The sequence below is a fragment of the Micromesistius poutassou genome (genome assembly GCF_964030765.1).
Source record: "Micromesistius poutassou genome assembly, chromosome: 5".
NCBI classification, from domain to species: Eukaryota; Metazoa; Chordata; class Actinopteri; order Gadiformes; family Gadidae; genus Micromesistius; species Micromesistius poutassou.
Window position 1 is genome coordinate 15,352,672 of NC_140275.1, and position 22,386 is coordinate 15,375,057.

The following is a 22,386-nucleotide window of genomic DNA, read 5'->3' on the forward strand; positions in this document are numbered from 1 at the left end:
ATCGCTCCACCCTTCATACAACTCAGCACCACACACAACAAGTGACTTGCTAGTCTGTGCTAGCGGGTCAGTGCTAGCAACTCTGTGCTAGCATCCCAGCGGCACCAGATGCAGAGATGTCAGACCCACCCAGTCCCCCTAGATCCTCGATCCAGCAGTTCCAGTCCCAGATCCAGCAGTCCCACATCATGAACTAATATATCCATCAGTCCCACATCCCTAGTTCACAGACTCAACGCTACCCTGGCCTATACACCATGTGCAAAGGTCGTTGGAAACAGTCGTGTCTCTTCAGGGTGTGTGCAAGTTAGTTTTTTTGCACGGCATTATGAAAAGGCTGTGTGTGTGTGTGTGTGTGTGTGTGTGTGTGTGTGTGTGTGTGTGTGTGTGTGTGTGTGTGTGTGTGTGTGTGTGTGTGTGTGTGTTTTTTGTTGGTTGAGGCCACTCTGAATGTTGCCCTATACTAGCCCTATATAATGTCTAATTGTGTGTGCGTTTGTGTGCCAGCGTGCACTGTTTTATATTTAGCAGCCCTGCACTCTTTACCCAGCTGCTGCCTTAATAATGTGTGTGGGGTTCGGGCAATGATGGAGACAAGCATGGCTGTGTGTGTGTGTGTGTGTGTGTGTGTGTGTTTGTTTTACGTTTTGGAATCTGGTCTGTTGTGTTTAATAATTGCAATGTTTTTGCTAACAAAATGTCCTCATTTATATAGTGTGTGCATGCATGTGTGTGCGCATGAGTGTGTCTGTGTGTGGGGGAAGGGTGAATCCAGACAGGGTAGTCTTGGCTAGTATATCGCCTTAAAAGGAAGGAAAGCTGTGGAGTAGCTTGCAGACATTTATACATACTGTACTCGCCCTCTCCTTCTCTATCTCTCTCATTCTCTCTATATTGTGCATCTTTCTCATGCAATGACTCTATCTTGTGCACGCTCTCTTACTTTTGTGCATTCTCTTTGCTCTTCTGTTGATGATTACATTAAAACTAGTATTGAGTGGAATAGTTGTTTCATTGTGATGTGATGAAGCTAATCAGAGATCAAATACATGGATTATTTAAACTCAATACCAAGTTTCTTGTGTATTGTGTGGATCTGGTCATCTAGGGCCTAGAGGCCACTCAAAAGTCAGAACATAGCAAGAGTTAGTTCGAATAGGCCTGGAATATAAATATTCCAGCTAGCCCTTAGGCCTAATCCAGCTACATTTTGCAGTGTTCTGACTTTAGATGCTTGGCTTGCACACAACATAAATGAGTTGTTAACAGTTTTAATTATTGGACATATATAGCATTGTGAAGTCATGCTGAATTTGATAAGATATTGCTTTGTACATTTATATGTACATATCGACATATTCCTTGACTTTATTTTACCTATAAACTCTAAACTATATCATAGAATTGTTCCACTGTTCCACTCCATTGCCAGGATTTGTGATCTTATCAGACATGTTTGAAAAGGCATGTTTGTTTACCGAGTTTGGATAATACGCATATAGACATAACTGTGTGTAGTTAAACTGATCTTTGCATGTTTGGCTGCAGGTCAACATAAAATGGCTTGATATGTGACGTTATTCTTCAGTCTGTCTGGACAATGGTAAATAAATATCCTAATTTTGCACCACCATTGCATTTTCACTCACACTCACACGCTCACATACTCACTCACTTCCTCATTTACATGCTCAGTCACTCTTGTTCTCTTTCCCACTCTGTCTCTCTACCTCAGTGTATTATGCCAGGAAAATCCTGGTTAGAGTGTGGACTTCAACAGGCTGCGGCTGTAGGCTACAAGATAATCACACTTGTTTGTTCCAGTATCTCTAGTTTTCCCTTTTCTTCTTAAATTGGCTTCAATTACTCTCACTTCTCTCTCTCTCTCTCTCTCTCTCTCTCTCTCTCTCTCTCTCTCTCTCTCTCTCTCTCTCTCTCTCTCTCTCTCTCTCTCTGAGAGATCCCGCAATATTGCTCATATCTGTTTCACACAGAACCAAACAAAGCCAGCGTAAGGCCGCCCCCCATGTTTGCTTTGACATTGAATGAGTTGGGCAGCAACATTGTTTTCTAAACAATAATGGCAGGTGAACTGAGTTTTGACTGAGTGCTTTTGCTAGCCTTGTACATGTAAACCACTCTTCAAACGCAAGGAAAGTGGCTGTGCATGCATCATATACAACATGTTGATTTGCAATGGCGGATTGGTGCACACGACTTTTGAGCGATCAGAACTTTGTCGGAGGATAAAAGAAAGAGAGGCAGGGAGCGGTTTGAAGCAGAAAGGTGTGTAGACCTAAGACTGTAGATGGAGAGTTTAACAAGTCTATCTCTGTCTCCCTCTCTCTTTGTGTGTGTTTGTGTCTCTATCTCCCCTGAGATCTGTGCATATCTTGCTCCTCGCTCGGCCGAATCCTCTTGATGTGGGTGGGTGTACTTCATGTGGGATTCATGGTTGGCCTGGCTTTTCGGAGCATGTTGACGTTCCTCCATGGGTTCTGACTAATCCAACGTGGTTTCTTCTTTTTCTTTTAAGTGTCAGGGATACCTTGAAACCTACCCTGACACCTTATAGAAACCTGAAACCTAAGGGAAACCATCGCTAGTAACTTGAAGCTTGCTTGAAGAATGTGTAAATGTGCCACATTTAGCCAACTGAATCGCATTCTCAAGTTTAAAGTCCAATACTCATATTTCTTTATGAATATTCAGACTCACAGGCAATAGATTGTGTTCCGTTCATTCTATCGCCTCTTCGCTCACTGACAGCGGAGAGTTTGCTACATCAGTGGAAAATATAACCTCTTTTCCACAACCAAACCCCTGTGATCCATCTGTTCTGCGTTACTTGGTGTACTTGAGTCTCTCCAATGGCAACATGCAGCGTTAATTTGGCCCTCGCTGCATACCACAACTGAGGCTCGGAACACATGGGCCCAGCCGTCGTTCTGCATTATGAAAAAAGTATGCAGCAATGTACAGTTTTATATATATTTGCATAGCTCATGTGAGTACGTGGCACCGCTGTTATGGAAACAGAAAACGTGATTGTATGGTTTCACTTAAAATCTTGATGATTCATCAGACTCTACTACACTATACTGATTGTGTGACTGTGTTTGTATATTTGTACAGATATGACTATAATAAGATTAAATGTGGCCACAAATGTCACCAACTTATCTCTGAACTTGCTTTTGCAACTTTTCGCGTGAATTTCTACGCATAGATGTGGTTTATTTTCACTGGAACTGACAACCCGATTGATTTTTCAGATGCTGGGGACCTTAAAATAATCAAGGACATACAAGGAGATGCCCCTGTGTCACAAACATATTGTAGTTTAGCAGGGGATTCTGATGGAAAGAAGTAAATACTCAAAGATGTGTCTTTAGTGTTTAAACCAGAGGGAGTGTCCTGTAAACATAAATAAAGGCTGGATAGTTGGTCATTTTAACCTCCGGTTTGACATTATTAAATGTGTTGGCATGGTGGTAATTTAAATCAATGTTGGTCAAAGCAGCCTCAGCCTCCAACCTTACAGCAAGGTATTTGGATTTTAAATATAGCCAAGGCCTCAGAACAGAGGCCACAGCTCCACTTGGTTTCAAAGTTGTGCGGTAGCGGCAAACACGACTTGGGTCTTTTTCATCAGACTTTTCAAAGAGAGTCAAATGCCTACAAGAGATTGTTGATCTTTTTCATCACATATTTCTGTGTGCAGAGCCAAGACAAACCTTAATGGCAGCCCGTATTATTATTTTTTCCATAACTTTCAAGGAAGCTGAATTTCCTGATTTAGCTTGGATTAGCGAGAAAGCGCAGCTGTTCTGTTCTTCATTGGAACCAATCGCTTTTTGGATTGTTTTGAATTGTTGTATTTTCCCTGGCACTCTGTTGGCTATCTGTGATTCCACAGTCACGCCTAAATGTGTTCTGATGTCATAAAACTAAAATGACTGCAAAGCAGAGGGAATCTGTACTGAACGCCAAAGCATTGTTTTTAAATCGTAACACATTTTTATGTTTATTAATATTATTATTATGATTTGTTTGAGCGTTTTTGTGTTTCACGCTGACATACAAAGAGAAGGGAGACATCTCTAGAGCCAGTGAAGTGGGTAGGAGTCCTATGGCTCAAATGTGCATGGCAGATCTTGTCTTCGTTGACGTAGTTCTCTTTTGCCCTGCAAAAAACACATGTACTCTGACGACTTATTTTTCATACATGTTCAACCCAGTACATATTCATTGCATGCTGTTTATGCTGCGATACGCATGCAAATATGTACGCAACCCAGCTTCCTTTCAAAAGTGTGTGTGTGTGTGTGTGTGTGTGTGTGTGTGTGTGTGTGTGTGTGTGTGTGTGTGTGTGTGTGTGTGTGTGTGTGTGTGTGTGTGTGTGTAACAAACTTATAACCACATTTATATTGCACCTGACCTTGCCAGGCAGCCTGTGGAAAGCCCCTAAAGGAAAGTGATCTTTACATCCACAACTCTCTCCTTCCTGTTCCTCTCTCGAGAACATAATTTCATGTCATTACATTACATGTGTTACTCTATAATACACTACAATACATAACTCACTATATAACATATTGCTCTATCTTACATTACTCACTACATGACATGTGACTATAGAACATGTTAGACAATACATTGGACTGTTTTCTGCCATTTTCACCTTTTCTTGTAATCAAACTGTAAACTCCAGCACCTCTACAATCCCACATGCAGCCTGCAGCCAAAATTCAAAGAACCAATGTAGTGATTCCCATATGATTCCTTCCAGCAGTGGTGCTGAGGTGTGTGTGAGGTGCACTTTGTTGTTGTGCCTGACTGCACGTTCATGGTGCCGATGTGCGTTTCAAAGGTGCTGATGTGCATGTACACAGTGCAGATATGCGCAGAGAGGTTTAAGTGTGATCGTTGATTCTAGTAGGGCACTGGTGCATTCCAACAGTAACACTCTCATACAATGGTATAACGACACAACTTTACAACACATGGCATGCAAGCGCACTATGTGTGTGAATCACAAGTTCGCTTCTTGGCATTAAAGGGGTAGTTCAGGATTTTGGACATCAGGTCTCATTTCCAATTGAGCCAGTGTGTTATTTATCATTGGAGACCGTTTTCAACACTTTTCATTCAGTCCTTCTAGTTGCAGAAATCGCTGGTGCTAGGCTAGCGCAAGTCGAGGGGAACTGCTAGCCTGCCAATAAAAACAGTTTCTGCACGATTCACGATTTCACGATTCACGATTTCTGCAACTAGAAGGACTGAATAAATAACACACTGGCTCACTTGGCAATGAGACCCGATGTCCAAAATCCTGAACTACCCCTTTAATGTAAGAATTTTATATATATATATATATATATATATATATATATATATAACGGTTTCTACTAGGGTTGGGCATTTTAATAAATTTCCTTGATCGATCATCGATAAAATTAATGATCAATTATCGATTTAATCATTATCTTCTACCAAATTCCTGTTGGTAGAAAATATAAAATGCAGCATGTTTTTCTCAATGAAGTCCTTATTCCAACAAGTATTTATAGGCCAACTATAATACAAGACAGTTAGCATGTAGACCTACAACTGTTTTAACAGTTTTAAAATAATAAATATAGGGCTTATAGGCTATAGTCCCATGCAATGCTTGTAAAAGCCAAACAATGTGTGTGCCAGGCACGTCTGCGCTCCGAACGTGTGTTCTCCGCCGCAGGTAACATCGTGAATAAAAAGAGAGCCACACTTGATTCAGATCAAGGTGATAGAGTGGTGTTTCTAGCAATCAACATTAAGAAACTATTCATGTAGATAGGCTATAGGCTTTACTCCTGCTGCTGTCTCCTGTTTAAGTTGTCACGTCATTGTTTGCGCTGTGCAGTTCCAATTCCATTTTAGTTTTTCATTGCATAGCCTCATTTTGTGATATGCATAGTGGCACTTGATATTGATTAAGTTGATAACCTGTTTCAAACAAAGAGGATATGGCCTAAGTCCTGTTTATGTCTCCCCTTGTCATGTAATACATTTGTGATTGAATTAGAAATGTCCCTACCATAGCGTAACTTGGCCTAAGCTAGTAGAGACATCCTCAGCCCTTGAGCCTCGTCATTATACTCCACTGCCCAGCAACCCTGGAAATTCTAGTTCACGTCCTCATTATTTGTTTTCACGGCAGTAACCGTTTCTACTCGTTACTTGGAATCAAATCAGTTTCTCTGAATGTAATATCCACCATACTACTGCTTTCTACAGCTACCCTTCTCTCAGTGATTCTGAGAAGTGTGTGCAGTGAGATCACGACAGACGTTCTCTGCAGTGAGAGGCCATTTGGACGGTCCCTGGTTTCTCAGAACCTCGTGCGGCGCCTCAGAGACATCCCTTCACCAGCGGCAGCGCAGGCTCTGCGCCACTTCAATGACGGTTATCACTCTTCCTCAGTCGATCACGCAGAGCGATAATGAGACAGATTTAGTGATCAAAATCTGTCCCAGTAATTTAATCGAAGAGATCAAAACCAAAGTGTGGCTCTCAAGACGGCGGTGGTTGTATTTTGTATATTGTATTTTATGGGGGGGGTTGTTTTATTTTCGAATAAAACTAAAACTAACTTGTGTTGTAAAGTAAGTACTGCTCTGAATTGTGTTTACAATACCAGTTCTAACGGGCCGAACTGTGCTGCGCTGCACCCAAGATGGACCAGCCCGACCCGCCTCCCAAGTGGGCTGCAGGGTTAGGGTTGTATATCATCTTGTGGTTAATGTAGACTTATATAAATACAATAAAATGTGCATTCTTGTGTATGAGATGCATCGCCAAGCAGGATGAATATGGCCAGAGTAAACAACAGCTTGATTCATTATTATTTGTTTGTTTAAGCCTAATTAAAAAGGGTAATGAAGGTTTAATTGAAGCGCACTGCGGTGATGTAAGTCTGACGATATTCTCTTGCAAAACAAAGTAGAAACCTATCACCAATAGAAACCACCTGTAAGACAGAATAAATTGGAACTCCTTAAACTCCTTAAACTCTTAATACTTGACATCAGATGATACACTTGACATTACCCTTTATGCTACAAAACTATATCATATTATACAAAAAATGTATTAAGATTTCACAGAAAATAGACGTCATTCATATTTGTCTTGGCTAGCTGTCTCTTGATCGCATCCCTCATCTCATCGGCATCAGTAGTACACAATTCGGTGCTCAGTATCTCCAAAATGACACACACAAGCACACACACACTGCATTTGGTGATGCGTTGCTTTACACAGACTATGCTAAACAGGGCGTAGGCGTAGTTGCAGAATAAGTTTAAGTTAAGTTATCCTTTATTTATCCCTTTTTGGGGGAAATTCTTTCTCTGCTTTTGACCCATCTGGGAGCCGGTGAACACCCAGAGCAGTGGGCAGCCGCAGTGCAGCGCCCGGGGAGCAGGTGGGGGTTTCAGGTGCCTTGCTCAAGGGCACCTCATCCGTGGATGAGGACGTAGGAGAGTGTTGCACAACCACTCCCCCCATCCATATTTTTGCCTACCGGTCGGGATTCGAACCGGCCACCCTCCGGTTACCGGTCCAACTCTTTAACCAGTAGGCCACGGATGCCCTAAGTTATTCTCCAATGGAATAACATACCATTGGAGAGATGTCTCACAGTATGAGAGTGTTAAGTCTTTTCTATGGCTCTGATTTACAACCGATTGTTTGTTGCTGCTGGTGCTGCAGGCTTACAGGTGGTGCTTGTTGATAGCAAAGTAGAGGAATGAATGCAGTGGTCAAAGTAGTGTTCGTAGTAATCGATTCGGAAATGCACTGCTGCATTTCCATTGACCTCATGCTTAAAAAACAAAACCAGGAAGGTGAGGTTGAGTTTTTTGTATGTTTTATCGCTTTATCAGATTTAAATCAGTACCAAAGTGTACTGGTGCAGTTTGCTGTGTCCATGCCTATCTGCATAGGTGAGACACTAGCGAACACTATGCCTGTGTGTGTGACTTAATGTGTCTTTAAACTCACTCGGCTGTCTCTTCCAAGACCAGTGCGGTATCATCTCATTTTAACACACTAGTACACATGCACACCCCGGACAGTGTTGGCTACGGTGACCCTCAAAGGGATAGAGGAATGTTGAGTGTCAGTCAGTTGCCATGGAGATGGCCTTGAGAAAAGGACCCTGGGAAGAGTTTTTGGGACTCCAAACATCCTGTGTTTCACCCTTGTGTGTGTGTGAGAGCGTATGTGTGTGTGTACACATTTAGACTGTGTGTGTGTGTGTGCGTTTTTGTGTGTGTGCATTTGTGTGCGTGTACTTATTTGTGATGTTTGTTTGTTGGTAGGTGCAGACATATGATTGACATGGATTTATAGCAATGTTTTTTGCTCATGAACCCTTTAAACAGTATGCTAAGAATTGCCCCTATATTTATACATATTTAAAAATGTATTCAGTTGGGAGTAGTTGGTTATTTGGTTATTATAAGTCGATGTCTCTCTTGCTTTTACGCAGGAAAAGTTGGTAACCTTTATTTGTATGATTCTGGAAACCCTCATCTTTTTTTCACTTGTCGCCTTTCAGCAGAAACCATTGATCAACCACGTTGATTAACTTTTTCCTCACCTCAAGTATTACTGCCAGACCTAAAATGAGTATCAGTGCCAAATAATCAAAACACTGCTTAATGCCTCTCCATACGCCAGTCCATGAAAAACCCATCCACGTTCAGTCCCCAGTAATTTGTACAGCACATGTCTATAATTAGCTGTTATGACAGTATGTCAGGCCATGCCACGCGCAACAAACGCTGTGGATGTGAGAAAGGAAAAAGCTATTGAAACCAGATAGTGAGATGGTTGACTCAGAATGAAAAGAGCCCGGTAGAGAAATAGTACGGTATCAACCCATCAAGATGTCGTAGAAGGTGAACTCTTCGACGCTGTGCCCTGGAGTGAAGTCATTCAATGCCCGTAACACACCAAATGAGGAACTTCCTTGTCAGCTTAAATCTCTTTGTCTCGTTTGTCTCATATTCTGGTACAGTCATGGTGAAAGTGATCCATAAATCATGTCAAACTGCAACCATGTTTTTCATAGCCTTACAATATGGGGTTGTGTTGGATTTTTAATAGCTTTCAAATCTCACTGTAAATGGCTTTAGCTCAATGCTGTGGTTCCCCTGGCTTACAGCATGCAGTCTTGGGGCTCAGTTCTCCAAAGCAGTGCTATGATGGCCTTCCACGGCACTGATCGTTATAAGGCCGTGGTCTGGAAGAAGGGCTGTGAGGGTACAGAACAGAGAGCTGTGAAGGCAACATCTCGGAAATGTACCGATACATGTACCCTGAATCAAAAGAAATTGCCTTAAGGTCTTTTTTTCCCATTAATAGTCTTGTGGTTCTTTCACAAAGGGATGCAATGATTTTTCGGTAAATTGATTACCGGTAGTTGATGTGTAAAGCACATGTGTACGGCACAAAATGTATCAAATCAAAATTGTATAAGCGATTAATTGTTTAGTTCATTTATCAAGTACAAATAACAAACCACATTGAAACTCAAGCAAGCACACACATACACACAAACACTTTTATGATTCACCCTTACTCACCTCTCACAATAATGACACGTTCATGTCCTCACCACAGACGGAGACACACACACACACACACACACACACACACACACACACATATACACACAGACAGCTGCTCTTTTTTTAACAAACGACTGCCGCAGTATTTCTCGGTGTTCTACAATGTGTCTATGAACTTGTTGGGCCATATCTATTAGCAATCCCCTCAACCAATCAGGCACTCTGATATACAGCCTGTTGTTGCTCAACCAGACAGACATCTGCTGCGTCCGTCTTTTTTTTTCTCCTCCCGCCCCCTTCCTTCATCACCCCCCCCCCCCCCCCCCCACCACCACCCCCAGCACACACACACATATGGTTCCTCCCAAAAACAAAGTACAGGCCCGGTACACACATATGGCCTCCAAAGCCCCTGGCTGAGTCACTGGCCCCCTCGCAGCACGTTCTCCCCAGGGTCAGGGTCGTCTTGTGGTGCCATCGGCGCCAGAAGCCTTCACAAACACTTAACCTTTGTTACCTTCGATCAATCGCCACGCCTCGAGTCCCATCCACCGACGGCGCTCAAGTCTCGACAGAATACTACAACAACAAGAAAAGTCTCAATGAATTCATTGAGGATTTTTTTTGGACCCTGTTTCGCAGCGGCGTGGCTCAGGCTGAGGCTTGCAGCGTAAGTGCACCTCCAGTCCCGTCTCCTCATTGACTCACATATAACTCACTGAATGAGTCACCGGTGCGTTATCTCTGCCAGTCTGGGCCTTTTATTGGTATTATTGGCCAATGTGGTGAAGCAAGGAGGGTTTTCTTTGGAATAAGGATCTTCATTAATCCAAGAGGCATACTAATGGGGAAGTGTTTGATGTGTGTAAAGGTCTGGCCTTACCATATTTGTGCAAGTGTTTTTTTTATGGGAGCGTGTGTGTGTGTGTGTGTGTGTGTGTGTGTGTGTGTGTGTGTGTGTGTGTGTGTGTGTGTGTGTGTGTGTGTGTGTACTCCTGGGATTAAAGTAGACGTTTCTCTGGCTCACACACTGTCGCACAGACTCAAATTCATTCAGGCACTAAGCAGGAAGATCCGCCTCCCTCCTCTCCCCCTACTCCCCCCTCCCACCCACCCAGCGCCGTGTCTGTCCCTGTCTTGGCCGCTTCCTCTCTCTCTCTCTCTCTCTCTCTCTCTCTCTCTCTCTCTCTCTCTCTCTCTCTCTCTCTCTCTCTCACTCTCGTTCTCTCTCAATCTTTCTCACTCTGTCTCCCTCCCTCTCTTTCTCACTCTCTGTCTCCCTCCCTGCCTCTCTCTCTCTCTCTCTGTCTCTCTCTCTCTCTCGTCCTCTCTTTCTGTGTCTCTCTCTCTCTCTCTCTCTCTCCATGCAGCCCATAGAGCATAGTGGCTGTGATCAGACTGCTCCTGGCTAGGATGGCGTCGGCCTCCTCGACCCTCGTGTTGTCTGGTCAACTCAGCTCATTCTGATGAGTCAGTGAAACCTCCTCTGGTTCTCTGAACGTCCCTGGAGATCTCTCTCTCTCTCTCTCTCTCTCTCTCTCTCTCTTTCTCTCTCAGTGGTCAGGCTGCTGGAGATGGTGTGACTTCCGCCAAGAACAGTCAGCGACATTCCGCAAATACTTGATTTCCTCCTCCAAACAAAAAGCAATTTACACAAAGTGACAAATGGGGAGATTAACTATTAGTACACCAGCAAGGTTAACCAATGAGGTGTCAGCGGTGCACTTAGGGTGCATGTATGTGTGCTTGACTGTGTGTGTCTGTGTTTGTGCATTTTGTGTGTTTATACTCAATATTTATGTATATCTGTAGGACGAATGGTTCTGCTGGACAAAGTATTGTTTTCCATGTGCCGTTTGTGTGTGTCTGTGTCTACATTTAGTTTAGTTATTCATCGTTTCCCTATCTTCATGGATGTACGATACACCGAATAGTTGAATCTCATGGTACCTCCACATTGTAGGTTTTTTATTCAATTATCCTTCTACAACAGTCTGCATCTGCCGTCGGTCATGTGATCTCCTTTCTTGTTTTCTCCATAATCTGTCCACCAGGGGAGCTGTCGTCCGCTCATCAAAGCAGAGAACAAATACTTTCTATTTTTTTGTGTTTGTGGAATGCTCACACACACATTTTCACACAACATTCACACACACACACACACACACACACACACACACACACACACACACACACCAACACCATCCACACACACACCTGCACACACACAACAACTCACACACATGCTCGCGCAAGCACACAACACACAGCCACAAATGCATACACTCAACATGCTCTGAGCCCCAGTGTACAGCTGCTTCCCAGAGCTGTGGTGGGCCATCTGGATATTCTGTCCTAAGTTTGGAGCTGGGGGTTGGAATGGGCCACATGCATGTTGTTTATTCACGTAAACAAGTCAGCTAAGCTCAAAATGTGTCTTCTGTGCTCCGTGTTGAGTGGTGTACTGGTCAAGACGTAAAAGGATTTAACAAAAAAAGTCAACAAGTCGTAGGACTAGTACCGCTCACACTACAAAGATTGGAGTCGTTTGTCCAATCTTTCCAACTATAAGGTGCGATTACATTTTGCATGCTTAATTAAACTGAGGTAGCCTCTAGACTGCGAAGGATAACTGATAACTCAGTTAGTAGTACGGAAGTATGAGTAATACAAGAAATAGTTAATTATTACTGACTGATACGCAAACCACAGTTGGTCCTTTGTTTGACAACTGTTTGATTAGTTTTTACATGGAAATATTTTTAGCTTTTGAATTGCGTTCCATTACCACAGAGGGTAACATTTTCACAAAAACAAAAACATTTTGTTAATTTTGTCTTTATAAGAGCCCATCTTTCTAACTTGTCTTTTGTTACCTTCTTAAAAAGGGGAAGAAACTGATTGGTTTGATTTTGAACTGGTTTTGAGTTTTCCAGGCTATACTATGGATTGTTTGCATGGACAGTGACCTGAATAAGTGCATGTATTAAATGTGTGTTTTTTCTGTGTGTGTGTGTGTGTGTGTGTGTGTGTGTGTGTGTGTGTGTGTGTGTGTGTGTGTGTGTGTGTGTGTGTGTGTGTGTGTGTGTCGTAGGCCTCCAATCCCAAGCTTTCAGCTCGATGCTCAGACATCCTTCAAGTAAGACGCTGCAACCGGCTGGAGATGCCTGACAATCTCAACACGTTTGTTCTAAAGGTGTGTTCACTTCTCCTGTGAAGTATATATATATATATATATATCGATATGTTTATATTTGACTGTATTTACATGTTGTTTAACTATATGTTATTAGCATTGTCATTCTGTGAGCCACCTTGTGATGCACTCAGTATCTGGGCCAGCCGGGGTCGGATTCACCAAGGTATCTTACGAACAAAAATCATTTTAACTGCGGTTAAAAAAATAATAAATAAATTGAGGAAAAAGTGCAAATCCTGAAAAAAAAAACTGTCATCCAAGATGACAGTTAAATGTCTTAGGTTGTCGCATAAGTAATGCCTAAATGTGGTGATATTGAATTTATAGTTTGAATTGTTTCTATTTACAATATGTTTTTTCTCTCTGTAAGGGTTTGCTACGCACTGATGAAAAAAATCGAAATTGAAATAATATTATTATTATTATTATTATAGGCTACTAAATGCTATGCAAACTACACAATATGTTAATCACTTCTCAGGGTTGTGTAGTATGATAGTATAATATTACTATTATATAGAAAAATACATAGGATTCTAGGCTACTACAGGCTATGCTAACTACACCATTTGTTTATCAACTCTCAGGATTTAACGTTTTTACAATAGACATTTCTAGTGATTAAGTTACACCAAACAAGGCCCAAAAGAGAGACTACTTAATAAAAAAATTAGTGTGAATGGAATAAAACAACTACTTATGAGGTTAAGTAGTTAAGTAGTAAATATATGAGGTTCTTAAAAAAAAATGAAAGGGTCTTAGGAAAACATTGAGGAACTGCAGTTGAGAACAATAACAAACTTCTTAAGAGTGATCTGGCCCCAGGGCAATGTTGTGTTGAATCAAGTTCCAAGCAGAGGCTTTTGAGAAATATATCTCTTAGCAACCTGGGGCCGCCTGCAACTGACAATAATTGTTATTGTTTATATCTGTAAGTAATTCTTCTTTTAGTGTTTAGTCTGTGACCCATTGGGGGATCTTTAGTGTCCTATCATATGTAGACCTATGGATGTCCCAACCTCTTTAGCTGTCTAGGGGAAACGTCAGGGGAAAGAAACCTAAACGGTAGCCTGCTGCTATTGAAACATCGTCCATAGAAAACTGTCAGTGTGGGACAAACAAACCACCCGGTTCCCTTTCAAAGCCAAGCTCAGCAGTTGAGTTGATTCCTCGGGCAGCGTGGACATTAAGGGACATTAAAACAAACACAACATCTCTGTCTCAACAGGTTAGTCACTATCCAGGAAGTCTGATATTCGAGACGGAAAACGATCAGCAGGTCAGCTCCTGGACCACAGAGCTTAAAGAATGTATCAGCAACAGGTGGGATGACCAGCACACACACACACACACACACACACACACACACCGGTTGCAGCTGAGCCATAGAAGAGTGTTTTGTAGCCATACTTTCTGTGCTTTCTGTGCTTTCCGCTCTTGGCTTATTCATGCGCGTGTGAAAAAAACAACAATTTTGTACTGTTTTGCTTACGGCCGTCTTTCATGAATCCTATTTTTCCATTTCCTTCTTTTGTGTTATTGTGTGTGTGTGTGTGTGTGCGTGTGTGACCTTACCACTGCTGGCTAATTTATAATTAGAACAACATTTTTATACTCAATTACAGCGTGAAATGATTTATTGTGGAGGCATTGAGAGGTCAAACAGATTTGTATAATCTTATCTATGTGGGAATCATTCAGGCGCACCACGTTTATTTACATAACCACTAGCAGCTTTAGAGTGGAGGCTCCCAGAGACCAGCTGTCACATTTGAATAGGCACTACATTACTTAATTTGAACACAGTCATCAGGATACATGTTAACATAACATTGACATAGAACACTATTTCAAATTTGTTTCTGTAAAGATCCCACAGGTACGTTTGGGTCTTCTAGATAGTATGTTTTCAGTCATAAGTATAAATGTTGAATCGCTGAAGGGACTACTCTGAAGAATCAGTTATTCCTTCTCATTACTTTGTGCATTGAGAGCGCTGGAGTGCGAGCTTGGTGCCACCGTGGGTGGAAACAATGACAATCATAAACTAATTGCTCAACCGATTATTAGTTATAATCATAAAAGAACATTAGTTATAAACAGACGATGGGAATAGTGTGGGAGAACGGTGGAAGGTCTCATTTATATTTTATATATTTTGATGGGCTTTTCTGTGCCTTTATGGATTGGACAGAGAAGAGTGATAGGTAATGGATGGAAGAAGAGAGGGAATGACATTTTCCATAGGACCACTGGTAGGAAACAAATCGCTACAAAGCACATGCCTTACGTGGTTAGCTCACTAGCGGGATGAGCCAAAGAGCTGTCACTGGTCTAATTTTTGAAGTTAAATAACAACCTGTTTATACAATTTGTCAATATGTATATTCCCTTATGTAAAATTCCCACTTGTATTCCCTTTAAAGCCCTTTCATTGTTGTCCTGTACATTAGCTAAGAGTAATGGTGGCAAGGCATACTATTCATGAACAGAACTAATAATAACTAGCTACTGTTAGGAAGAAAACACCTTGAACACAACATTGAACAAATGTTGTAAATAAAGAGTCTAAATCAAGACCACTGCATATTTTAAAACCTATCAATATTGACCACGGAGAAGCGCACTGTGTGGCCTCATGGAGGATGTTTTTGCTCCTTCGGTTTTGGAAGATGGAAGATGTTTTGGAAGGTTTTGGAAGATGTCCACAATTCAACATCAGGTCCAAAAGACCTCTTTAGCTTTTATGCAATCAGGCCTTTTTACTTCGGCTGTGGTGAAAATGGCGATCAAAAGTTTGTCTGTGTGTGTATCTGTGCATGCGCCTGCACATTGTTCTGTGTTATCCAGTGTGTGTGTGAGTGTGTGTGTGTGTGCACGCGTCCTTGCACGTGTGTGTTAATGTGTGTGTGCACAAGCGTACTTGTGTGTGTATGTTGTACTCACTATGAAAGGAAGTGTGGGGGAGCGTATGAGCCTCAGTTGGGGGATCTCAGGATTTATTTTAATTTCGACAGATGTGGGGAATATTCTTACACACACACAAATACACACACACACACACACGTACATTAGACACTGATCCGTTATTCTGTCTTATTCTGTCTGTCTGTCTGTTTGTCTGTGTGTCTCTCTCTGTCTGTCTCTCTCGGTCTGTCTCTCTCGGTCTGCCTCTCACTTTTAATTTCCTCTTCTCTTCTTTATCCTTCTCACTGTACCAGTTATTTTTCTTATTTATTGTAACTTTCTATCAAGTGTTTTTTTAGTGTGTGTGTGTGTGTGTGTGTGTGTGTGTGTGTGTGTGTGTGTGTGTGTGGAGGGGGATTTTTGAATAGATTGAGTGGCTCTCTACATTCAGGGTGTGGGGTATAAATATGTATAAAGACTTCACTCGCCACCTTTGTCTTCCTCCCTCACACAATCACACACACACACACACACACACACACTCAGGTAAGCTGAGTCTTCCTGTTATGCAGAGTTGTTAAGTCAGCATTTTCGCCGGATTTGTTCAGGCTTCCCTTATCTAACCACCATGCTGTGTGTTTGTCTGTGTGTCTGTGTGCATGTCCGAGTAAGTGTGTGTGTGCAAGTGGCTGGGGGGAATATGAGTATTATACTGCAGAACATGAAGGCTTAGTTCAGGTATTAACTGGACTTATTTCCGGTCCAGCCAAGTTCCTTTGTGCTTGTAAAGTCATTCCTCATACACTCTTTCTTTGTTGTTCTTTGTGTTGTTTGTACAGCATGAATAACTGTAGCAAAGTCTAAATCGTAACTTATTCTTTGCCAGGCCTGTAAGTGTGGCTCAGGAGCCCCTCCCCTCGCCAGCAGACAACTCCGTCCCAGCCAATCACAGAGGGAGCACGGACACAGGAAGTCATGGTGGGTAGAAGTTGCAGCGTTTCACCGTCCATCCATCACCGGGGGCTGGAGCCTATCCTGACATTTCCACAGTGTTTTTAACGAGCAGTCATCATACACAACGTGTTCCTTGGTTCTGACCGAACGCCAACACCCAAAATGTCTCCTCAGGCCCCTTGACCTTCGCCTTGCCGGGGCTCTTGTACCACAAGACGGATCACTTTCTGTGTCCCTACCCATGGTTCCACGGGCACATCCCGCGGGTCAAAGCCGCCCACCTGGTGCAGAACTCAGGCCTAGACGGCCACGGAGTGTTCCTGGTCCGACAGAGCGAGACCCGCAAGGGGGAATATGTGCTCACATTTAACTACCGGGGGAAAGCAAAGGTACCCTTGTCCGTTCTCTCTTACGCTGTGCATCTCTCGCTCTGTCCAACTATTTCACTTGTCTCTCTGTCTCTCTCACTCACTCACTGACGCTGTATACGGCAGCATACGAGTCATATTAGTGCCAAATTCTAAGTATTTTCAGACACAGTTGTTCTGGGACCCTTCTCAACTGTATGAGGTACAATATTTACATTTAGAGTCATGGTTGGTTGATTAAGGGAATTTCCCCACTGAATCCTTTCAGTTGAAACCCCTCTAAATTGGACAAGAGTTCCTTGAATTTGCAACTCAATTAGTATTTTGTTTAAAAAAGACAAGCTGCTGACTTTGTTTGGGAAGAACCAGCACAGGAGCAAGAAAGCAGTTGTGAACAGCAACATTTACATACCCTTCCAGTCTTCTGTTTGCCAGTTTGTGTTGGATTGTGCCACGACCATGCCTGCCATATCCCTGTGTTTACCAGGAGAGATATGACGGGCATGTTGCTGGCCAAAATCACCTCGAACTGGCCAAATTCAAATCCTTACGTTTGAGAAGGTGTTGCCTGGCGTTAGAAGCAGCATTCCCCCCCCCCCACCGTCACCTGCTCACCTCACCCTCCTTGTCCCGGCAGCACCTGCGTCTGTCCCTCACTGAGCTGGGCCACTGTCGGGTGCAGCACCTGCACTTCTCCTCCGTCATGGACATGCTCAGCCACTTCCGCATCTGGCCCATCCCGCTGGAGTGCGGCGCCGCCTGTGACGTCCGGCTGTCCAGCTTCGTGGTGGCCGGCTGCAGACCCGCGCAGCAAGGTACAACCCCCCCCTCGCACCGCAACACACCACACATCAGGAGGGGATTCAAGAGTCCAGGTCTTTATTCGTCACATGCATATCACAGTGACACAGTCCAAAACTGTGTAGGTTGTGTAGGTTATCACGCTCAAAGTATGATTGGGGTTATGTATGCCTGTTACAACCCTACTTCATAGTATTTAAATAATATTAGCATTTGGCCCGCGTGTAAAACTTAAGGCATGTCGATTCAAAAGATGACTCAAGCTGTCCGTAGAGGTGCAATATTAATGAGTTTATCAATGAGTTAAATACGATCAGATACAAATTATATTTTCATGAAAAGGACACTCTATGGAGGGAATGGGGACTAATAGGTCGCAATAAACTACCTGAACTCTAATGCAAACGTCCTTAAGTCACTGGAGGCCAAGTTCCACAGTGATCCTTGTCATAATGGGTTAGCTGTAACCCATAACTGTATCACTGTAATACGATGATGTCCCTTGTTGACCTGGAGATAGTTCCGCTGAAGCATCCTAGAATGATGCAAATAAGAACATGTCAACCCACTTAGCTGTTTTGCATAGCTTTATTCACAGGCCGCCCAGCACACCCTGCAGCGGCTCCCATCTGCAGCTCACTCCCAGTCAATGGAATAACTGTCACTTCTAGTAGTCGAGAAACGTGGAGAGAGAACCGTTGGCCTCCCTTTGTCACGGTGCAGTGGTTTAGGCTTTCCTTTTGTTTGGGTTTTACGATCAACGTCCTTTGATGAGGATAAATATTGACACACATTTGCATGGTGGACTAACTTTGTTCTAATGACATACATGATATCATTATATTGTTAAATATATTTAAAAAAATGGTTATGAGAAAATGATGAGTCTTTATAAAAAGATAATTATAATATTTTAATATTTATTTTAAATATATTTTTTGGGAAAAGAAGACAATAAATGAATAATACATATACAAAAAGTCAAATTTGCAATTGTTTTCTAATTTTCCAGGCCAGGTCTCCGGTGTGGTCCTGGTCCCCTTCTCCCTGCACCGATGGAGCTCCGAGCCCAGCTTGGCTCACTGCAGCCTGGCAAGAAGCCCCAGCCTGCCCCCTCCCCTGTCCTCCACCGCAACTACAACAGCCACCACCACCGCCCCTAATAATAATAATACCCCGGGGGGCGGGTCCCAGGCCAGCCAGCCCCCGGGGCCGCCGCGCTCCAGCCACCTGGGGGCGGCCCCAGCGGCGCCGGCCCCCGGGCCCCTGAGGAGGAGTGGGTCGATGGGACGAAGGCCCCTCCTGCGCCACCCCAACCCGCACCCCCCCCTCTTCCCCCAGCGGGACTCAGACTATGAACTGGAGCCCGAGAGGGGACGCAAGCGAGCCATAGACAACCAGTACATGTTCGTCTGACCTAATGACCCCCCTGTGCTGCCCAGGGCTTCACCCACACCCGACAGAGCATCACACATGACACCTCACACCCACAAACACCAAACACCACACTTCTTCCTGCCAGCCTTCTGGGTGCATGCCTGTGTGTATGTTTTTTAGTGTGCCTGTGTGTGTGCGTGCGCCTTTCTATGTTTGTGTCTGTGTCTGTATGTGTGTGTTTCTGTGTGTGTCTGTGTGAGAGAGAGAGAGAGAGATAGATGCTAGTTATTATCGATTATCGGGTGTCGCTATCGATTAGCGACACCCATGAACTAGAGCTTAAATAAAAACAAAAAAAGCCTAATCAATAAGCAGCTTTGTGTACAACATGACACACACACACATATACGCTTGGTGCTGTGTGTATGTTTGTTTCGGCAGAGAGTGGGGTGCCAACAAGCTCTACCAGGTGGGTCCACAATGAATGTACCTTTTTTGTAAATTGTATTATAGCAGGGAATATATTCCTGTTTTTTAAGGATACTGAGGTAATCCATATCCTATGTTGAGAAGTTGATCAAACACTGTCTCAGCCAATCATCTTCTGATGTCCCTCTCTTCTGACTTAAGTCATCTACACAGTGGATAGTATTGTACGTCTCGTTCAGGTGTGTGTGTGTGTGTGTGTGTGTGTGTGTGTGTGTGGGTGGGTGACTTTGCGCCTTGCAATCTTGTGCTAATTTTAGTCTTGCCAAATACCAATTCCTGTGAAACCAGTCACCAATGCCTGGCGGTAGTTCCCCTAGCTGTACGTAAGTGGTACAGATTGAGAATCTCTTGAGGTAATCGTGATGGTCACATCACGCTGCCAATTCTCACACCCACATCTTGTTTGTTTGTATTTAGCTCCAACAGCATATGAAACACTCCCCTTCATTGAACAAATACACAATTGTCAAGCTATAAAGCATGGTGGAGGGGCCGGGGAGGTAAAGTCTCACGGTGCCTTTCTTCGAACCGCTGAAATATATCGGGGATAATCCTTCACGCCAACAAGACGGAGTGGCACTTAAGGTGCGCGACACAACTCTCTGGGCTTTGTACAGCGGCAATTGGTGCTGCCATTTTTGTATGACCGGGCAATCAGTCACAGTATTGATCAGTCACAGCTCGGGTCAAGGGTGTGAAACAAACACACGGCGCCTTCATCTGTTCCGTCTCTCCCGTGTTGTATTCTGTTTCTCAGCGTGCGTATTTTGTCATTGAATGAATGCACATGATTCCTTAACAATAGCGGGTGTGAAGAGGGTTCCTTTAAACAACATGGCCCCATTCTCCACTCCAGTGTCTGTTGGGAGTGTTTGACCTGTGTTTGACCTCTTCACATCTCTGAACTATGTTTCTGAAAAGCATCTTGAATGTTTGATTCCAAATTCCAATGAGGTGTGTTTTCTTTGCCCTTCGGCTTCCAACGGCTCATATTCCACCTTCACCTTTATTGTCTATTTATTGTAGGGAGCAATGGGTCACACATTATGCACCTACCAGTTATGATATAAAACGGAAGTAAGTAAACAGCATTTATGGGGGTAATGTCTGTAAATGTGACTCACAGACTAAATATATGCCTTATATAAATGTGCCTCATAGAACATTAACAAATAAAATGACTGCAGGTCCATTAGGGCAAAAACTGGACATAAAAAACACAGTGAACGGGATGTTTTATGCAAAACCCTAACAAGCGCTTTTCCTTCCCATCTCTCTTTGTATCCATCACCCGCACTCCCCTCCATCCACAACGCTTAACACTAACTTAGCTCAATTATTAGTAGCATATGCTTGATTCATGGTGAAGCTCGCTACCTGTCTTCCCCTCTGTGCAGTTTTTTGGTCAGGTATCCCAAGGTCTGCTTTCTCTGACCAGCTGACCGTTCTTTCTGTGACACATCGATGTTGTTTACTTAATGAATCGTACAATGGTTGTGTCGTCTTAAAGTGTGTTTGCTCTGCAGCACAATCACGATTTAAATCGTTCAGGAGTTATAGTGGGAGCGGGGTCGGAATCAGAACAAAGATGAGGTAGCTTGGACAAAGTACGGTTGTTTTCCCTTTTGCTGCGCTTCATTCTGACCGCCTGATGGATCCTTGTTTGTCGTCCATTGGGTCTTTTCTCTGCGTGTATGTTAAAAAGGAAAGCAACGGTAGCGACACCAACAGCCGTGTGTATTCCCATGCCTTTTCTCTTGAAAGATTTTTTTTTTACAAGTACATTTTCCTAAACCAAGACAGACTTCCAATCAAGCTATATAGAGAGCTGATCATTTGTAGCATTATTGTATATATTGGAGGACATGACCTAACCATGTGAGTGTGGTTAGTTTTAAACTTGAGAACATTCCCACATACTAGGGTGTTGACGTTCAGGCGTTCAGACATTTTGCCCTCTCCACGCTCCTAACGGCAACCTTTGGTCTCGCCTGCGACCGTGTACGTTTGAAATGGTCCAGTTGATGAATGCGTGTTCTCAATACTGTTCATTCTGTGTTTGTTATTCAGCACTGTAAACATTCCACGTCATTCTTCCCTCCTAAACAATGACATGTCAAAGCTTTGTAGTGGTTTCAATAGCTTGTGTTCACGTCCCCCTTTGACTTCTAAATTATATAAATATATATATTATATATACATAAACTGTATATTTGACGTTTTGTAAAATAAAGCTAACCAAAAATCATTGATTGTGGTTTGATTATACCGTCTCATTTTTAATTGTGCTTTTTAAAGATTTTGTAGATAATTGATTTAAACCGATTAAAATGCAATATTGGCTACAATAATTCAAGCTACTTATACAAGAATACAGGCACATGTGGTTTAAAAATGATCTGAAGCAGTGTGCGAAATACCCTTCAATATTCGGGGGGGTCCCCATCTCCCGATTGTTGCGCAATATCGATCTACATTTTTCTCATGCAGTAGGCCTATAGCATACTTAGCAGACGTCAAGGCGCAAAGTCAAAAAAAGTCGTTTCTCAATTCGCGTTCTCGTGTGTTCTCGTGTACTTGCGTTCTCGATAAACGTCATAAGTGGTAGCCCAAGCACTGTTCCAATTCCAAGTACGCGAGTACTGTCGTAAAACCCGGAAGTGTTCTCGAT

At 43.0% G+C, this 22,386-nt stretch overlaps 1 protein-coding gene across 1 annotated transcript in view; it reads left to right on the forward strand.

Moving 5' to 3' along the window:
- sh2b3 (SH2B adaptor protein 3) overlaps positions 1-21,957 on the forward strand; it is a 36,583-nt gene extending 14,626 nt beyond the window's left edge. Inside the window, exons 3-8 of the mRNA XM_084467773.1 lie at positions 12,715-12,816; positions 14,048-14,142; positions 16,613-16,704; positions 16,855-17,069; positions 17,686-17,863; positions 18,862-21,957. Coding sequence (XP_084323899.1) covers positions 12,715-12,816; positions 14,048-14,142; positions 16,613-16,704; positions 16,855-17,069; positions 17,686-17,863; positions 18,862-19,265 — 1,086 coding nt within the window. The 3' untranslated portion in view covers positions 19,266-21,957. The remainder of the gene's footprint in view (positions 1-12,714; positions 12,817-14,047; positions 14,143-16,612; positions 16,705-16,854; positions 17,070-17,685; positions 17,864-18,861) is intronic.
- Positions 21,958-22,386: the final 429 nt, after the last annotated feature.